At 43.3% G+C, this 19,358-nt stretch overlaps 1 protein-coding gene across 3 annotated transcripts in view; it reads right to left on the bottom strand.

Annotated features, from left to right (window-relative positions):
• The window catches only part of TTC7A (tetratricopeptide repeat domain 7A), a 304,672-nt gene that overhangs the window by 78,419 nt on the left and 206,895 nt on the right, over positions 1-19,358 (bottom strand). For all 3 annotated transcript variants that reach the window (XM_032768913.2, XM_032768912.2, XM_032768915.2), the window contains 3 exons: positions 17,492-17,608; positions 13,832-13,929; positions 5,194-5,328 (listed from right to left, as the gene is read on the bottom strand). In XM_032768913.2, coding sequence (XP_032624804.2) covers positions 5,194-5,328; positions 13,832-13,929; positions 17,492-17,608 — 350 coding nt within the window. The remainder of the gene's footprint in view (positions 1-5,193; positions 5,329-13,831; positions 13,930-17,491; positions 17,609-19,358) is intronic.

The following is a 19,358-nucleotide window of genomic DNA, read 5'->3' as shown; positions in this document are numbered from 1 at the left end:
TTATCTCTCTGTGCTGGTAGTGCTGACGCCCTGATGTAATGATGATGATATGCTAGAAATATGAATTCTGGAAATAGTGCCCTGGTGTGATAGTCACTCTGGGCTGTTAATGTGAATCCTCCATTTCTGTATGCATTGTTGTAGCCCTATTGGGCCCAGGATATTAGAGACACAAGGTGGGTGAGGTAATATCTTTTATTCGAGCAACTTCTGTCAGTGAGAGAGACAAGCTTTTGAGCTTATGCAGAGCTCTTCTTAAAATCTGTAAGCTTGAAAGCTTGTCTCTCTCACCAGCAGAAGCTGGTCCAATGAAAGATAGTACATCACCTACCTTGTCTCTCTAATGTGAATCTTGTCATTATGGCCCTGTGGATTGCATCCTAATATACTGAGACCATTAATCTTGGCCACTAAAGGAGGAGTGTAAAATCTTAATGCTAATAGCTTGCTGTTTAGATCTTGCTCCACTCTAAGCCTGGGAGTTTTAATTTTGGCATGTGTCTCCTGATGCCAATCCATGAAGGCAGTGGAGTTCGGAAATAAGGTGAACCAGGGCCGGCCTTACGGGTGGGAGCCACTGTGGTCAGGGAGTCACTGTGGTCAAGAGGCAAGGAGCAGGATGGGCCTGGGATTAGAGGCCATGGAAGGGAGCTCGGGCAATTGTGGGGGGAGGTGAGGGAGGCAGCAGGGCCCAGGGGCAATGGGGAGCGGGATTCCTCCACCAGTTTTGCCTCCCCCCCTCCAAGTTTTACAAAGGTTCTGGTGCCCTTGGGCTCCCCTCAGCAACCCAGGCTCCCTGGGCAGCTGTTGCAGCTCTTACCACAGCTCAGCTCCAGCTTCTCTCCTGGCCAAGGGGTAGGGCCTCAGGGGAGAGGAGGCCCAGGGGGCACGGCCCCTGGCAAGGGGTACGTGGGGGGCCCACAATTTCTTTGTGCCCAGAGCCCTAATAAATCTTAATCTGCCTCTGTTTGCTACATGCTTATTATAATGAGGAGGAGTAGGGAAACAGTGCTTAGTTTAGCTACCCATTTATTAATCTTCTCTCAAAGAAATTAAAAATATTAACAACAACAAAACAAGATCACTTTTAGCACCTGTATAGCACTTCTAATCCACAAATCTCAAAACCTTTTACAAGGGTAGCTAAGCAGGTTCCTCCTTTCAGAGACAGGTAATCTGAGGTCCAAAGAAATTAGGTCACTTATCCAAGGTCATATGGAGAGTCACTGGCAGGGTGGGGAATAATGAACCCCAGCTCTCTTCATCCCCAATCCAGTAATGCCTGATTCCATGGAATATAACATACTGCCTTTTTATCTTTGGAGGGAGGGAGTATGAAGAAGGGAGTGGGTGTGAAGAAGGGAGGGATCCAAAATATTTGGCTGCAAGAAGCCTGAAACTCAACTAGTTTGACTTTTGGTCTCCATAGTGCCACTGTAGATACGTATAAATGTGTTGACAGTTATTCATTAACACGACACCCATATTTTCTGTCTGTAATGCCCAATCAGCCTTACTAGTTTCCTTATAAACAAATCTTTGATAAATCCCATTCATAAGCAGCAGTTTCATTTAATCAGTAAACACAAATTCTGGTCTGTTGTAATGCCTATTAGACATTTGTTGAGCTAACTCCAACCCCTCTTTAGGCCACATACTGTCAAAAGCAAAATACTTTTAACAATTAATTAATTGATTCTCATTCTTTATGAATGGCACCATGGGTGAAATCCTGACTCCACTGAAATCAATGCGAGTTTTACCAGAATTTCATCCCACGTCTCTCTCTACTTGAGGGGCTTCAGACTCCCAAGAATGTGATATGTAAATAACTGATGCAACCGATGTCACCATTCATACAAATAGATGCAATAGCTCTTTGTTTACACATAAGTAAACATATAAAGCTAGATCACTCTCAGATTTAAGATTACACATGCTATAGACAGCTTAATCCCTTCCAATAAGTATGATGCAGATGAGATGGGAGAAGATTATTGGTATGGCCAATCTACTAATGGAATGGCTTTTAACTTTTAAGATGTCTACCTCCATTGTTTGTGAAGTTTCTGAAGCCCTTGACACAAATATAACATCCTATAATTTAGTGGCCTCATCTTATAATCTTTTTATTGTGCAGTATAGTGAGGGCTTACAAGATAAAACTTTAGATATGAAGGGAAGATTGGACTGTGGTGCCAGTACAGGGCAGAATTAAGGTTGCTAGGGTGTTTCCAGGTATGTTTATCATACCGCACCTTCTATTTAGACAGTCCGGTTTGTTCAATAACCATTGTGTTTTTCAACTCCTTCCTGAACTATATTATGTTTTGGCTACTGGTATTTCTTTCCCTTTACTGAAGGTTCTCAGTTCATATATGTCTTTGGGGCTTTGGAGAGGTAAGAATGTGAGATCTAGCGTGGCACTGGCCGGCCCCTGTAGAGCTGCAGTCCATCTCCAGGGTTGTGTCCATGCAAAAAATCCCTTCCGCCTCCTAGGGTTTCTTTGTAATTCTTACTCCAAGAATTGGGACTTTCCCCACTCTCTTCTAGAGGGCTGTGATCTTCAGGATCTTTTCCTTAGCTGCTTGGTAGATTTTACTCGCCCACCCCGGAGATTGCTTCCTCCTCCCCTTTCTCAAGTGGGTTATTAGCATTTTCACTTACACTCAAGTCTTTAATAAGATTCTCATCCTGTCTTAAAGAGACAGAGTTAGTTTTCACAAGTACACCAGGAACAGCATTTTGCAAAAGTGGGACCTGGATTGGGATACCCTCTGCCACTCCTATCTCTGATCCCAAGAGGTTAATTGTATGACTGCTCCCCTTTGGGAGGTCAGTTGCACAGTTTCCTCTTAAAACCTGAGCCACAGGTTGGGTGCCTGGAAGCACAGATGTGCACTCAGCAAATCTGTCCTGGGCAAACCCTTCCCTGTAATCAGTGAGGAAACTCCTGTACTCCCCCAAGTTCCTCCTCTATTTCCTCCTCTGGGGCCCCTCTAAGACACATACCCTTGTACTCTCTGCAGTGGGATCTATCCCCTGTTCAGGACTCACAGCTAACAGCCAGCAACAGTCCTTTCACTGGTAGGCACTATGCCCTCCTCCCTCTTTTGAGTTGGGCTTGCCTCCAGTTACAGAGCCCACAGAACCCTAACTCACCACAGCAGTCTCTAGGACTCCATCAGCCTCCTCTGGGCTTCCCTCTAGGACACATCTTCCTATGCACTCTAGAGTGAGGTTTGTCCTTTGCTTACCTGCAATCTGCTAGCAGTCAGCAATCTGGACAGTTTTCTCACTGACAGTTTCACAACAGGTTTCAGTAACGCATACAAAGCCAAACTTCATAACTTAACATACAACGATACCACATACAATCCAACAAGGTATTAATGTCTAGCAGATAGAGACTTTTAGAATGATACCCCACAAGGCATACTATGTACAAAATACATCCTAATTACACGACAGTAGTGAATACTGAGGTGCCAGGGTGTCACATCTATAACTCCCAGTCAGAGCCCTCACCTTCTCCCACACTGTGAACCCCTTGGCACCAGCCCGAAGCCCCCTCCCACACTCTGAACCCCTCAGCCCCAGCCCAGAGCCCCTCCCACACCCCAAATCCCTCATCCTGGCCCCAACCCAGAGTCCACACCCCCAACCAGAGCCATCACTCCCTCCTGCACTCCAACCCCCTGCCCTAGCCTGGAGTCCCTCCCCACAGCCTGAACCCCTCATCCTTGGCATCACCCCAGAACCCGCACTCCCAGCTGGAACACATCCCCTCCCATACTCTGAACCTCTTGATCCCAGCCCAGAGCCCCCTCCTGCATCCCAAATTCTTAATCCTTTGTCCCATTCCAGAGCCCGCACCCATACCCCTGTCCAGTGAAAATGAGCAAATGACCAAGGGTTGGGGAGAGCAAGCGATGGAGGGAAGGGGGATGGCGTGAGCAGGGCTGGGGCTTGAGAGAAGCAACGGGGAAGGGACCCAGCCTTGGGGAAGGGGTGAGTCAGGGTCAGGGCAAGGGTGTTCAGTTTTCTGCGATCAGAAAGTTGGCAACCCTATATATAACCCATTCATGAGTCCTGAGATCAAACTCAACTTTTGGATTTCTTAGCCCTCTCTCTCCTTTCATGAGCTCTTACATGATTTCTCTATGTCATTTCTCTATGTCAAACTGACAAGGACCTACCTATCCTCAAGAGACTGAGGATATTATAACTAGATAAGTTCAAGGAGGATAGCTCCATCGATGACTATTAGCCAGGATGGGCAGGGGTTGTGTCCCTAGTCTCTGTTTGCCAGAAGCTGGGAAAGGGCGACAGGGAATGAATCACTTGATGGTTACCTGGTCTGTTCATTCCCTCTGGGGCACCTGGCATTGGCCACTGTTGGAAGACAGGATACTGGGCTAGATGGACCTTTGGTCTGACCCAGTATGGCCATTCTTGTGTTCTTATATTCAAGCAAGGAAAGGGAAAATGAAGAGGGGATTTTTTCATGCACGTTTAATAATTTTCACTGAAGACTTGGCAAAGATTGAGCTGTCCCTGGTAGAAAGACTATTCAATATGTGTTTTTGCCGAGTTCCCCTGTAAGTAGCAGCAAAAAACGAGCAGACGGCCTCCACTAATATGTACGTTTTAAATAAAAATGTGCCCTCTACCTTCTTTTAACAACACTTCTCAGTGTGAAGCCTGAAGAGTTTTCTGTATGTTAAAAGATGAATACATACAAAAGTTGAAAAAATCCTGATGTATTTAATATAACTAATGCTATTACTAAAATGAAAGTCAATGGAGCTATGACAATTTACATCATTTGAGAATCTGTCCCAACAATGTTTATTTCGTTCTATGTAACCTCAAGACTATCAAATTGCAGGATGAGTTGATTCCTCTGAATTCCACAAACAAGAGGGACGTGGTTAGCCTTACAAGAGCGGTACTTTAACTCACAGAAAATGTACAGAGAAAGCAACTCATCCTTCTCCCACATTAGCCAATGGGAATCTCATCATCAACGGTGGGATCAGAGTCAGCCCTGAAGAAGGACGTCAGAGCAATAAATTTACTTACAAAAGCTCACCCATAGTGGGATATTTGCAAATGGCTCTAGAATTTGTTACTTTCATTTTGTTTTTTAAGTTTTGCAGGGTGACTAATTGCAAAAACACCGAGACATACCAGCTTGTAGCCAGATTTGTTCAAGAGTTGTCCATAGTTGCATAGGTCCTTGCCTCAGGGCAGTATTCTGCATAGTTACTTCAGACATGGCCTGTTCCAATCGTGAAGCAGCAACAGAAGAGGCGCGCTGTGAGCCTAAAAACAAAACAACAATGAATTTATAATCCATCATTTTTCCATGGCTAATTAAAGACTGTGGTCTGATTCTTCACTCCACTGTGCCAGTTTTATGCTAGTGTAACTCCAATGACTTCAAACTGTTGTAACAGAATGGAGAATCAGATCCTGCATCTTTGTACTTTGTAACAGATTAATTTTCAGACCCCTGGATTACTCAGGGGCTGCAGCTCAAAACAAATAAGCAAACAAAGGGCTTGTCTACACTGGCACTTTACAGCACTGCAACTTTCTCGCTCAGGGGTGTGAAAAAACACCCCCCAGAGAGCAGCGAGTTTCAGCGCCGTATAGACAGTGCACCAGTGCTGGGAGACGTGCTCCTCGTGGAGGTGGTTTTTTTAGAGCACTGGGAGAGCTCTCTCCCAGCGCTCTGCTGTGACTACACAAGCCATGTTAAAGAGCTGTCAGGTAAAGCGCTTCAGCATTGCCAGTGCAGATTAGCCCTAAGACACAGCCAGTAATTTTACAAAAGTCTGCTTAGCAACCTCAAGGAAGCAACCATATTTTGATCATCTGGAAAGGACAATTCCCAAATCAAATCTATGGTACAATACTTGCTAATAATCAGATTTATTTACAAACACACAGTCAAACTACAAATTATGGACTATTAATAAGAAATCTCAGTAAAATATTACAAATTTGGTTAGAACAATTCACCCAGCATGTAAATTTCAAGTAACATCAATATCATTTCACTGGTTTAGACATCTGCTTGATTTTTCTTTTAAACCTGGGTAGTGGGAAAAGCTCAGAGCTTTGACTATATTAACCTTTAATATGTCCTATACTATTATGTAAGCATAATACCTTCAGAACTGCCATTTCTGCAAACAGAATACTGTATCAAACATTGTTCCTTAAAGAAGTGCATGGACGGAGTGCCCATAGGTTTCCAGAGCAGGGCATGAGCAGGATCATGTGCCACGCATATTAGGGTGTACCAGGATGCCTATCACCTAAGAAAACGTTATAAAATGGGAGGAAAAATAAACCTGATCCAAAATCAGAGTTTGGTTTTAAGCTTCTAAAATAATGTGAAGAAAGTAGGTAAATGTGACTAATGCTCAGAATACCTCCCTAAAGAGCTGCTGTGACAGAAGGTGTTGCCCAGAGAACATTATTCCTTAACACACTGCTAAGTATTGACCTTGCAGACCAAATGATCCTAGGGTCATACCCTGTCTTGGCTTTCTGGAGCCACATGATAGGAGCAGTGCAGGCTTTGTTACCTAGCGATATCCCGCCAGGATGGTTCAGGGCAACGGAGGGGACAGATGGGTACAAAACCTATGGTGAGGCATACACTGCTGCCTTTTTAAAAAGAACTGCTTGCATTCCCAGCAGAAGTATGCTGCACACATATTGCCAAGCCACACTACCTTGCCAGCAGACCACGATCCACTGGGGTTGTGGAGTGCCAGCAGGCACAGCAGCCTGATCCCCCGTCTAGTGCTCTCATGAACACTGAGTTGGAATCCTGCCCTACTGGGCGGATGTTGCTCAGTGGAAGGAGAGTAAGATGCTCCCTATGCCCATTTGCCTTCTAAGACACCTGTGCAGCACAGGGCAGGATTTGGCCCATAGCTTTTATATAACTCAGAGCCTGTGAGACAAACATCTGATGATAATCCAAACACAAAACTGGAAGGCTAGCACTGCTATGGGACGTATTTGTTCCATTATCTCACTGCTGAGTGTCATTCATTTTAAGCAGCAAAACAGTCTTGTAATGCTTTTGGTGCATGCACGCCCTACAACTCACTTTAAAAATGTAAATGTTCTCTTCCTAAATCTATTCTTTAAGTTCCTACGTATTTTCAAAGACATTCCTGATCTAATGTTCCAGAGAGATGACAATGTGGTAATATAATAATATGGCTTCAAATTATTTGGGGGGTTTTGATTCTGCAATCAATCTATGCTGATTCTTAAATTAGTGACCATCATCACATTATCTGAATGCTTTAAAAACAGTATGCAATTATGTATTTCTCTCCCAAGACTGTCCCCTATCAGAGTGTCTTTTTTGAAGCATGTTACTTAAAAAGCCCATTCCATGAATTATGGACCTGATCTGATTACACAGACAGAACAGACATGAGTCTGTTTCATTCACATCCCCAGAGCCTAGGGAAACCCTGATCTCCTTCTGATACAGATCTGGGAGACCATACCACTTCAGTACAATTTTGGTACTCTGTAGAGGTTCAGGCTGTGCCATACAGGTGACATCCACTGATAAGCTAGTAAAGTATCCATCTATTTCAAAGCAGACTTTCTAGGAACATCGTCTCTCAGTTGTACTTCAAAAATATAGTTCTCTCTCTATCCCTACAATGTATTCGTTGGGTAGTTTCAAATAAAAGTAAAGTATGTGATTGAGTTTGATCCTGCCAGCTGCTGAGTTCCTCAACCTGCAAGGTAGTCAAAGGGACTTAAGATTGCTCAGCATCTTGCAGCACAAGGCTGTTAGTGTCTAATAAGCTGAGTGGCTTTCACATTTTCTTAATTTGTAGTTGTTCCCTCTTCCATGCACACTTAACAACTTAAGCGGATCATGGTAGATGCAATGATAATACAAATAATAAACAATATTCATAAGTAGAGATCACAAAATCATTTCCTGTGCAAGAGTAGGATATAGTCTCCTGCCAGAGGAAATACCCACATATTAAGCTCATGTATCCTTGATCTTAGACAGAAGGCAAGAGAAGTGCAAAACTGTCTCTTTCAAGAGAAGCGTAAATCTTACATAAAATCAAACAACAAAAAAAGCACTGAAATCCCACATCTCATAATTTTATTTTCATGCCCCAAAACATGCAGATGTTGGAGTAATACATTATCACATCAATTAGTTATTTACTGCAGTCTCTTTTTTTTTTTTTAAACAGCTTCACTAGACAGACCATAAAGTACATCTTGCAGTAAATTCTCCTCACATTTGGAGAAGAAATCATAAAAATAAGAGAACTGTTTTTACTCATTGCATAAGCCATATAAATACATCTAAAGAAGTTATAAAGCATTTTTCTAAAATCATTGTGAGACCAAGAATCAAGTTTAATATTTGTGTGTGAAAAATCAGTCAGTGGAGGAAAATCAAAATGGTATCGCAAGTCAGAAAAAGAATGAAACAGCTGACTGGTCTCCGTGAATTTAGTTAGGAGCTTTTCTCCAGTCAGGAGAAGCTGAAGAAAACAAGGAGGAGCTAATGTTCCTGGCAGCAAAACTAAAGCCATGTCTACATTAGAGAGCTCGCAGCAGCACAGCTGTACCAATGCAGCTGCCAGTGTAGTTGCTCTGTATTGATGGGAGAGAGCTCTCCTGTAGATGTAATTAAACCATCCCCAATGAGTGGCAGTAGCATCTCCTGCCGACATAGCGCTGTCCACACAGGCGCTTCTATCAGTGTAACTTACAGCGCTCTGGGATGTGTTTTTTCACACCCTGGAGTGACATAAGTTATACTGACAAAAGTGCTAGTGTAGACAGTGTAGATACAGTGGTATAACTGAAAGAGAGGATAGTGTCAAATAATCTGAATAATCCTCCCTGCAGTGAAGATTCCAGAGAGTGTGAAATGACTGAACATTATGATTCCACTGCAATATATTCCCAGGGGATTTCTGGAAGGAAACTAGAGCCTGCTCCAGAATGATCCAAAATCAAGGCAATCAGCACCAGTTACAGCTGAGGCTGGAGGGCCTTCCACTATGACTAAAGGGACACAACCTAGGGCACTGAGCCCAGCAACCTCTCTTCCCCTTCTTCACATGGGGAACAAAAAGAAGCAGACTTTGGAGATCTCTGGAACTCTTTCCCCAAATCAGCCAGGGTGCATGGAATAAATGAGGTCTTTGCAGCATCACCCACCCGTCACATTGGGAGCAACAGCAACCTCCACACCCCATGGACTCTGAAACTTGGCCATTGGAGAGGAAAGGGAAAGGGCTCCCTGCCTACAGATGGACTGTACACAGCACAAGTCTTGTGAGTGTGAGACAAAGTGCTGAAATCATCTCTGGAGATTGGCATGGCTCAAGGGTGTGCCAGTAATGCCCCTTTCCCCTGATAATGTGGCAGCCACAAAAGTGATTTCTGGAAGGACAAAAGAGCATGATTTAGAAAGATCCCAAATCAGGGCTCCTTCAACAAGGTAGTCAGCATCAGTTACAGTGGAGGGGGCAGGGGTTAAGTCAATCTAGTTTTCTCATGTTAGACATCAAAAATTGAGGCAAACAAAATTTTAAAAATTCACTTTAAGTGACTTGCCCAAAGTCATGTACTGAGGCAATAGCTGTGATGGGAATAGATCCCAAGTCTCATGAGTCCCTGCCCCTATCCATTGGGCTACCATGCCCCATTGCAAAAGTCCTGTTCTTGAAAACACTACATCCTTAACTCCCTTGTAAGTCAACTGAAGTAGCACACTCTTACATTAGTGCCAAATTTGACTTGTTATCTTCAATAAGTCAAATCCATACTGCACGACCCTGCCTCATGCAGACAACGGAAAAGTGGATTTAAACCAAGTATGGAGACTCATCATAGCAGAACGTAATACAAGGAAATGGAATAAACAGATTAAAAATTACCTGAATAGATGTGCACAGAATTGATAAGATTACAGTGTTATAAATATATACACTAAGGGCTCAATGCCGCAAACGCACACAGGAGCGGCCGCAATGAATTCCATGAGTAAAGTTCACATGCATAAATGCTTGTAAGGTCAGATCCTAAGCTTCTCATGCATTTTATCCATCTGAAGAGGATATATCTTAATCCAACACAATTTACTAAGAGATGTGTATTTAACACTGAAAGACATGGCACAAAATAAGTGGACATTTTCTGCATGTGATATCCTTCACTCCAAGGGTAAGTCTACACTGCAGCTGAGAGTGTAATTTCCATCGCAGGTAGACATACCCATGCTAGTTCAATTAAAACTACTGCACTAAAAATAGCAGCATAGCCATAGCTATCCAAACAGCATCACAGGTTAGCCACCCTGAGTATCATCTGCTGGGCCTCTTTACCCTACTTAAGTGAATCAGAGTTGGGACCACTGAGCATGTACCAGCATCAGGCCTTGTAGTGAACATAAATTAGCCATTTCCTGGCCACTGTTTTTCTTTTTTTGTAATCAAATGAGCGCTGTTGAGATAAACCCAATGATTTATTTATAAGGGCAAGGATGGGAGAAGCCAGGAAAGTTCGCCTTTAAACGATCTGTTCTAAACATTAACTACTTCCTCAGCCCCAGGGAATACAGCCATTCCTCCTTCTCTAAAAATTTTCCAAAAGTTTGCATCAAGTCAATGCAGTGATGAGCTGCCAAAATATTAACAACGGTTCCCTCCTCCTCATCCCACGAGGGGATCATGCCCCCCCACTCTCCTGTGACTCCTGCCCATCCAACCCCCCATGTTCCTTGACAGCCTCCCCCTGGGACCCCTGCCCCATCTACCCGCCCTCCCTGTCCCCTGACTGCTCCCTCCACCCCATCCAACCCCTCCTCTCATTCCTGATGGCCTCCCCGGGACCCCTGCCCCATCCAACCACCCCTTCTCTCTGTCCCCTGACTGCCCCTGGAACCCTTGCCCCTGCTTGCCCCCCACCGCCCCATCCAACACCTGCTCCTTCCTGACTGCCCCCACAGGACCCTTGGCCCCATTCAATACCCCTGTTCCCTGCCCCCTGACCGCCCCGACAATAATCCACCCCCCAACTCCCCTGCTCTCTATCCAACACCCCCCCGGTCCCTGCCTCATTACCACGCTGCCTGGAGATGGGGGCCGGGCTGGGCCGGGGCCGGATGTCCAGCTGGCTGCGCCATCCCGGCCGGGGCTGGAGCCGGAGCCACACCACCCGGGGACGGGGTTGGGGGCCAAGCCGGAGCCGTGCAGTGCCTGGAGCCCTCCTTGCGCCCCCGCACCCCCCGCCCCAGCTCACCTGCAGGAAGCCTCTGTTTCCTTCTCAGCCCTCCCAGGCTTCCCGCGCAAACAGTTGACTCGTGGGAAGCCAGGGAGGAGAAGGAGAAGATGGGGGAGTGTTCAGGGGAGGAGGCAGAGGCGGAGTGAAGTGAGCTGGGGCCAGGGGAAGGGCAGGTTGCTGCTGGGGCTTTTGTTAAATTTAAAAGCCCTTTTCGAACCAGTTGTCCCTTGTGAGACAACCAGTTCTAAAAGGGCTTTTAAATTTAACAACCGGTTCCCGTGAACTGGTAGAAACCGGCTCCAGCTCACCACTGAGTCAATGGCACTGTCGGTCTTTACAGAGCACGGTGTATGTGCTAATGAGTTTTGATGGCTGCTGAGTCTGATGTGCGAGTGACAGTCCTATCCACAGGTAGGGCACGCCCAGGCACTAGCAATGCTCTGAATTCAAGCAGCAGATTTTTTTTCTCTTCTGATGCTGGTCACTACAAAGCTTGATCCAGTCTGACTTGCAACACCTTGCTTCATCTACAAACTGGCTCCACCAACCACAGCAGCATTCTGCATTCCTTTCCCAATCATCCAGAGATGCCAAAGGATATAACGTCATCTTTACAAGCATCCTGAAATCTGCGCAGCGGTCTACCTCTCTTTCTAGAACCTTTGCGAGCTTCAGAGTACAGCACACTCTTAGGGATCCCAACATTTCCTTGACATGTCCAAGACACCTGAGTTTTTTCTTACTAATCAACATTTCCATGAATGAGATACGAGCACGATTTAACACTTTCACATTTGTCCCCTTGTCTTGCCATCTTATTCAAAGAATTTTATGCAAGCATCTGATACGAAAGCTGTTTTGTCTTTTGGTATGTTTGGTGTAAGTCATCTATTTTCTGAGCCATACAGAAGAGTGGAGAAAACATGTTTCATAAACAGAGATTTTCCTTTTAGTTGACAATTTGTTATTATTCCAGGCTCTGTCTTGCAAAAGACCAAAGTTCCTGGCTGCTTTGCCGATTCTACTAGTAAGCTAAGCATCAAGATCTACATTGCCAGTAACAGTACAGTCAAGGTAGCAAAACTGGTCAACAACATCTAGATGAATACTATCTAAGGTGACATCCAGAACTGGTTCTGACGAGCCTTGGTTCATGAGAACTGTCTTCTTCACGCTTATTGCTAGCCAGTTTTTTTCATGAATCAGAGAACTGGGTAATAAGATGTTGTAGAGTATCAACACTGTGAGCCACACGGGCTGCAACATTTGTAAACAACAGGTCCCTTCTGGTGATCTCCTTCACCATCGTCTTAGCTCTGATCCTTGACATGTTAAACAAACCTACGTCATCTCTGGTGCTAAGACAGACACATTTCGAACACCGCAGAACACATACCAAAGCAGGAATGAGAAGTAAATATTAAATAATGTAGGAGCCAGTATCCAACCCTGCTTCACTCCACTGGTGACACTAAATGAGTCAGACTCCTGGTTTTCATACATTACATTGCCTTCATGCCATCGTGTAAGGATTTCACGAGGTTTAGCAATATAGGTGTACAACCAAGCTTCTTCAGAACTATGTAAAGCCCTGACTGACTAACCGTGTCATAGGCTTTTGTTAAATCTATAAAAGCCATATACAGTGGAATATGCTTCTCTCTGCATAAGTTTGCACAATCATGTGCTAAAAACATTACAACATGCAGTTTGCATTGGGTAGTGGATTCAAGACCTTCACATAACTTCCCCCTCAGTGGGCTCAATGTCTGGTGTCTGAAGGAGTAGTTATAAAGTTTGTTAGAATCATCAGTTCTCATATGCTCTCATATGGCCACCCACACAAATTGACACAACTCTCCCAGCACAATCCTCCTAGACACAAATTAATACAACCACCCACACAACACTAACACAACCACCTACACAACACCACAACCAGCTAGCCCCTCATGGAAGCACATGCCCACCATTTGCCAACAAATCTCCAAGTATAGCCCCTTCCCCCCCCCCAGACAATAACCCCGAACATCACTCTAGAGCCTATATTGTCTGTTAAGTTTGTGATAGAAACAGCTACAAGCATGGCTGAGAGCTCTTTTTGTCCAGAATATCACCAGGTTGAATCATCAATGGGATATGTTGCCTGTTACCATCCAGTTTTTAAGTTCTCAGCCATATTTTTTAAACATATAACTTTATAAATTATACCCATATGACAGCATGGACTTTCACCTACTAGTACTAACAGGAAGCTCATATCTAGCACTTTTCATTTACCAAAAGAGGTAAGTATCATTATGTCCCCTTTATAGATGGGGAAACTGAAGCAGTGATAAGTGAAATGACTTGCCCTGGTCACGCACCAGGCAGTTACAGAATCAAGAATAGAATTCAAAATGCCTGACTCCCAGAGCAGTGCCCAGAACAGTAGAAAACACCACTTTCTCTCCCTTATGAAAATATGCATTTGGTTTTGGAAAGGAGAAGGTTTTTTTAAAATTATTTTCCTCACCAGAGTCAGTATCGTGTGCATCAGGGAGAGAAAGATGCATCCCATTGTGCTTTTTGATCATCGGCACTTCAGTCACACTGCTTTCTTTCTCAGAGCCACTGTAAGGAAACAAGAAGGTGTTAGGTGGCCACTGACAGAATTAGGTCTCCAAAACATGCAGTGATCCAATCGAATGGCCATTAGATTTGATAGCTGTACCCTTCAGTACAGGGCAGTGGCTGTTGAAATGTACTGGGGAAAGAGTTCTGCTGATTTTTCTCAAAGATCTGAAAATTGTTCATGCTGAAACATTGTTTTAGACTAAAGAAAGTGGAGTGGAAAATAACTCTCAAGGACACTTACAGTAGGAAGCAGTCTTGCTCAGCCAGGGGATGGACAAGATGCTCTAACAGGGCTTTGCCATCTCTAATTTATTTGATTAGCTTTGGGTTCTATGCAGAAAGCCCCAGTACCCTTGATCTGTGAGGGTCTCTGCAGATCAGTTCACGGAAACATTGTTACTGGCTAGAATCAGGGCCAGAGGATTCTCTGTTGCATAGACCCTCCAGCACACTACAAGGCGGCACAAGCAGCCTGGACCACTGTTTCTCTGCATCGATTCAGAGTTGGTGCTAGCATGAGGATTTGATTCATAGGGAAGGCAGTTCCACTCCTCTTGCACCAATTGTCTCCTACCTCATACTTGTTAACCAAATCATTTTAAGAGGATTAGCACCTTCCTCTCTCCCTCTGTTCTGCCTGAACAGAGGAGAAGGAGAAAGGCTACTGCTTAAAAAAGTATTACATTACGAGGAGTTCTTGTTCCCCAATTTATGATACATACATTTGCTTCCAGCTATGGTCTTATCCAGAGGCATCTGCAACAGCAGCAGTAAAGGGGGGCCTTATCCCAGAGATAAAAAATGGAATATTTTGCCAGGTAGATCCCCTCCTATATTATGTCACAGCAGAACCTCATTTATAGTTATTTTTTGTGCGGGTTTTTTTTTGGGGTGAAGGTAAGAACCAAAACACATTTCACGATTAGAGCACTTCTAACACTACACCTCTACCCCTATATAACGTGACCCGATATAACACAAATTTGGATATAATGCAGTAAAGCAGTGCTCTTGGGGGGGGGTGGGGGGGCTGCGCCCTCTGGCGGATCAAAGCAAGTTTGATATAACGCGGTTTCACCTATAACGCGGTAAGATTTTTTGGCTACTGAGGATAGCGTTATGTCGGGGTAGAGGTGTATATTAAAACTATACATTTATCTAAAAACTATTTACAAGACAAATGCTCAAGATACTAGGGAAGTTGTGCTTGCAAAGCAAGAGCTACGAGCGTTCCGGCTAACTGTCACAGGCGGTAAGAAGGAACTGAAGTGGCGGTGGGTCGGGATGGCCCTATATTCAGTGCCATGAAGGTGCGACCCCAGGGAGTGCCCAATCCAATCTGATGGGTACTGCTAGGTGAAAAACCTTCCAGCTACCATGCATGCAGTGCGCGCACACCTAATTGAAACTGACATGAGTAATCACTCAAAGAAGAACAGAGGGAGGATGATGTGCTCTCACCACTCACCAAAGAGCAAAGTATTAAAAAGAAAGGTGGCTGCTTCTTGCCACTCTTTTCAGACACACATCAGAGTACACTGTTCACTATCCAGGTAATACTTATCTCAGGAACATTAATAAAGTTACCATGGAAGCATAATTGATCTGGAGGCCATATCTTTGAGTTGAATCAATCCTCGGGCATGGACTGCATTCTGAGATTTTGGTTCCTCTGAAATTTCATGCCTGTGTTCTGGGTTTATTTTTGACTCTCTCATCACCACAGATCAGCTTTATAATAGTGAAATATAACTAAGGACTGTCTTTGCCTGCTACATATTTGTGGCCTGAAGGCCTTTTATTATTAATATTATTATTATTAGTGGTGCTCACAGTAGTAGTATTAAGTAGTTTTTTCTGAGGTTTTGAAATCCTACTTGAGATACCTCACATGGGCCCTGAACCCCCAAGGGACTCCATGCTAACATTTGGACCTTCTCACACAGAGCTCATTTCAGAACCGGGCCATGGTATCCCACAGGCTGAATTTTACTTTGATATATCATCTGGAATTGCTGTTATTAATTTTAAAAACAACTGAAAGAAAGACCTAATTCTTCTTGCATCTTTGTCTTATCTATATAGGTATCTACAGAGGATCTGCAGTGATCTTCTTGGCTTGTGCTACTGACTGACGCCTAAAAGCAATGTCATGCTTATGGCGCAGTACACGTGGAGGAGTACTACATTAAACACACTACTGAAGTCACCATTAAGAAGTCAGTGTTTGACAGCAGTTACCATGCAGTGATACCTGAGATACTACATTATATCCCTATACATAGAAGAGATGATAAAATGTGCAGATGACAAAGAACAGCGGGGTGATAAATAATGACGAGCACAGGGCAGTCATGCAGAGTGATCTGGATTGCTTGGTATACTTGGCCCATTAAAACAGAATGCATTTTAATACAGCCAAATGCAAGATCCTGAATCTAGGAACAAAGAAAACAGTCCATACTTACAGAATGGGGGGCTATATCCTGGAAAGCAGTGACTCTGAAAAGGATCTAGGGGTTATGGTGGACAACCAACTCAGCATGAACTTCCAGTGTGATACTCTCACAAAAAGGGCTAATACGACCCTTACATGTATTAAACAGCGTAATAGTGAGGAGGAGTAGAGAGGTGATCTTACTTCTGTATAAGGCATTAGTGAACTGACACTGGAATACTGTGTAAGTTCTGCATACTGGAAACAGAGTGAAATATTTGTGGAAAAAAACACCAAGTCCCACTTCAGTGGGACCATTTGTGTAAGTAAAGATTATTTACTGAGGCCTGAGGAGGCTCAGGCTTGTGGAGAATAATGATCCCAACAGGTCAGAGCTAATTCTTCTACTCACTTACTAATGACCGCTTTTTTTGGTCTGTTTTAATTGCTAGTGAGTTAACTCTGTTGGCAGTTTCTAATAAACCCTCAAGGAATATACAAGTTTAAGCAGATACGTTTATGTATGTATAGTTCTTTTATAAAGTGTATGTAAATACATGCACAAACTGCTGAGGCCTGCATATTCTTAGCAATTTACCCGTCTTCCCCTGCAACATTTTTGAAGGTTACAGTTTTATCCAGTGGTGGGATATGTGCTAAGTACCACCAATGATACTGAAAGTGATACAGTGTGCAAGTCTTGTGTTATGAGAGACAATCAACTTAGTAACTTGAATGCTCAAGATTTTTCCTTTTTCTTGGGGAAAAAATGTGCGACCATATCCTTTGCTGGTATCAAACAACGTAGCTCCATTGACTTGAATGGGAGCTGATGGATGCTTGGCATTTTAGAAACAGAAGGCCATGTAAGTGTGGATTTAGATGCTTAATTTTGAAAAATTTGGCCAAAAAGTGATTCTTTAACCTCAAATCCTTATTCTTATGAAGGTTGGAATTATATATAAAAATAACTCTTAAGGTCTTGGCCTTACTATGTATTTTTTAAAATTTGTATTATTTGTTGCCTTTCTGCAGACCAGAATATCTTGAAAATTAAATCTTAAGTTAATTATATCTCCATTTCAAAGCTCAAATTTGTCAGACTGCACATAAAAAACTTACCTGTGCTGTGAAAAGTTATATACCATCTGCCACATACGCAACATGTGTCTACAGGTCACTAGAGCTTCTTCAGGTCCTTTATGCACCCGTTCTAGCTTTACTTTGGTGAAGAGTAAGCTACAAGACACACACAAAAAAGAAATCACTAGACTTTGCCAGAGTCTCATGCACAGAGTACACAGATCCATCAACACTCTGGCTGGCTCCCAACAGATAGCATTGTCACCTGCACTGTACATCTGGCTCGGGGGTGGAGTGGGGGAAATAGCCTCACTAGAATATTAGACACTTCTCTTTAGTTCAAGTTTGATATACCACAGGAAATCAGAGCATTGACAATACTCCCTGACCACAGTCACGTTGGTGGGACAGATCTAACAATGCAGTATTAGAAACAATGCATTTAAAAGCTAACCAGTATTTTAAAACACTGTGAATCTTTTATTTTAGACAGCATAAGAAACCTCATAAGAATTGCCATAATGCACAGGTTGCCAAGACCAATGATCCTTTTAGTCTGGGATCCTTCCTATGGCATTGGCTTATAACATACATTGCAGAAAAAGGTGAGTAATAAACAAAACCATTCCCTGTTTACACCTGACCAATTACGTAGTCCTATCTGCAGAAGGGAAACATATCTTCCTGATCCTAGCTGGTGATCATCTTATGCCCTGAGGCAAGAAGGTTGATAGCCCTTGTAAATTTTTGTCCTAGCTAATATAACTGCACATTCTATTCTTATTCCTAGAGAAATTGTATTTTCACAGAGTGCTGACGTGCAGCAGAATTAGGGAACGGAGAGGTTATATGAAGGAGTCATTACTGACACAACCTATCAGTTGCTGCTAGAATGCCACTTAACTTGCTTTGTTTTTTTTAATTGGTGAGATATTAAGTTTCTTATTTACTGATTTAAATTTAGCCCTTTCCTTTATATGTTACTGTAAAAATCAAGGAAAAATACTGGATTTCTAATCAATTCAGTACGATAGCAGATTCATCGAAAATAGATATACATTAAAATACAGCAGTAATAAAATAGGTCCCTGGTCCTCTGGTCAGAATTGTGAGGATGGACCCTATGCCCATGTGGAACCTCACTGACTTTACAGAGACAAGCTGTCTCAAAAGCAGACAAAACCCAAACCATGCTAGTTTTACAGATCAAAACCAACACCTTCAACTGCCCTTGGAAATTAACCAACATAGACTGTGGAGCACAGATCTACAGTAATATGCAGAGTGGGCAGTCACATTCTGCACTAATCAAAGTTTCCATGTGGCCTTCAGATGTAACTCCAAATAGAACACATTTCGGTCTGGAGGTGACATGGATCACTATGGACAAGTCCACAACTAAAAGAAACTGTAGTAATTTTATACCCAAACACAGAAGAAGAATGCACTCCTCTGAACATACCGAAGCAGTCAGGATCCAACAAGACTCCCATGCTACAAATTTAAGTGAGAAAAGGCAGCCAGGAACAAATATTCCCTGGGACATTTCCTCTGGTTGCTTCACTCACCCACCATTATTTCTGTCTGATCTGAGCTTAACAAGTGCCAGTAACAACATATCAAGCGCTGAGACATGCTGAGCCTTCCATTAAAATCAGGTGCTCCCACTAAAACATGGATGCTTATCAACTTTTAGGATTTGGTCCATGGATGATAAGAACACCACAAATGCTACAAGGTGTGCAATTAAAAATTAGATCTGGAGATGGCACAAAAATTGGGAGTGATAAACAGTAATGGGAACAGGCTGATGCCTTGGTAAGATGGCTGTATTTGAACATGTTTTAATACAGCCAAAACAAAGTCATACATCTAGGAGCAAAGAATGTAGGTTACGCTTATAGGA

This window comes from Chelonoidis abingdonii, chromosome 3 (genome assembly GCF_003597395.2).
Source record: "Chelonoidis abingdonii isolate Lonesome George chromosome 3, CheloAbing_2.0, whole genome shotgun sequence".
Lineage (NCBI taxonomy): Eukaryota > Metazoa > Chordata > Testudines > Testudinidae > Chelonoidis > Chelonoidis abingdonii.
Note: the sequence above shows the minus strand (reverse complement) of the source record. Positions and strands in the feature narration are given on the sequence as shown.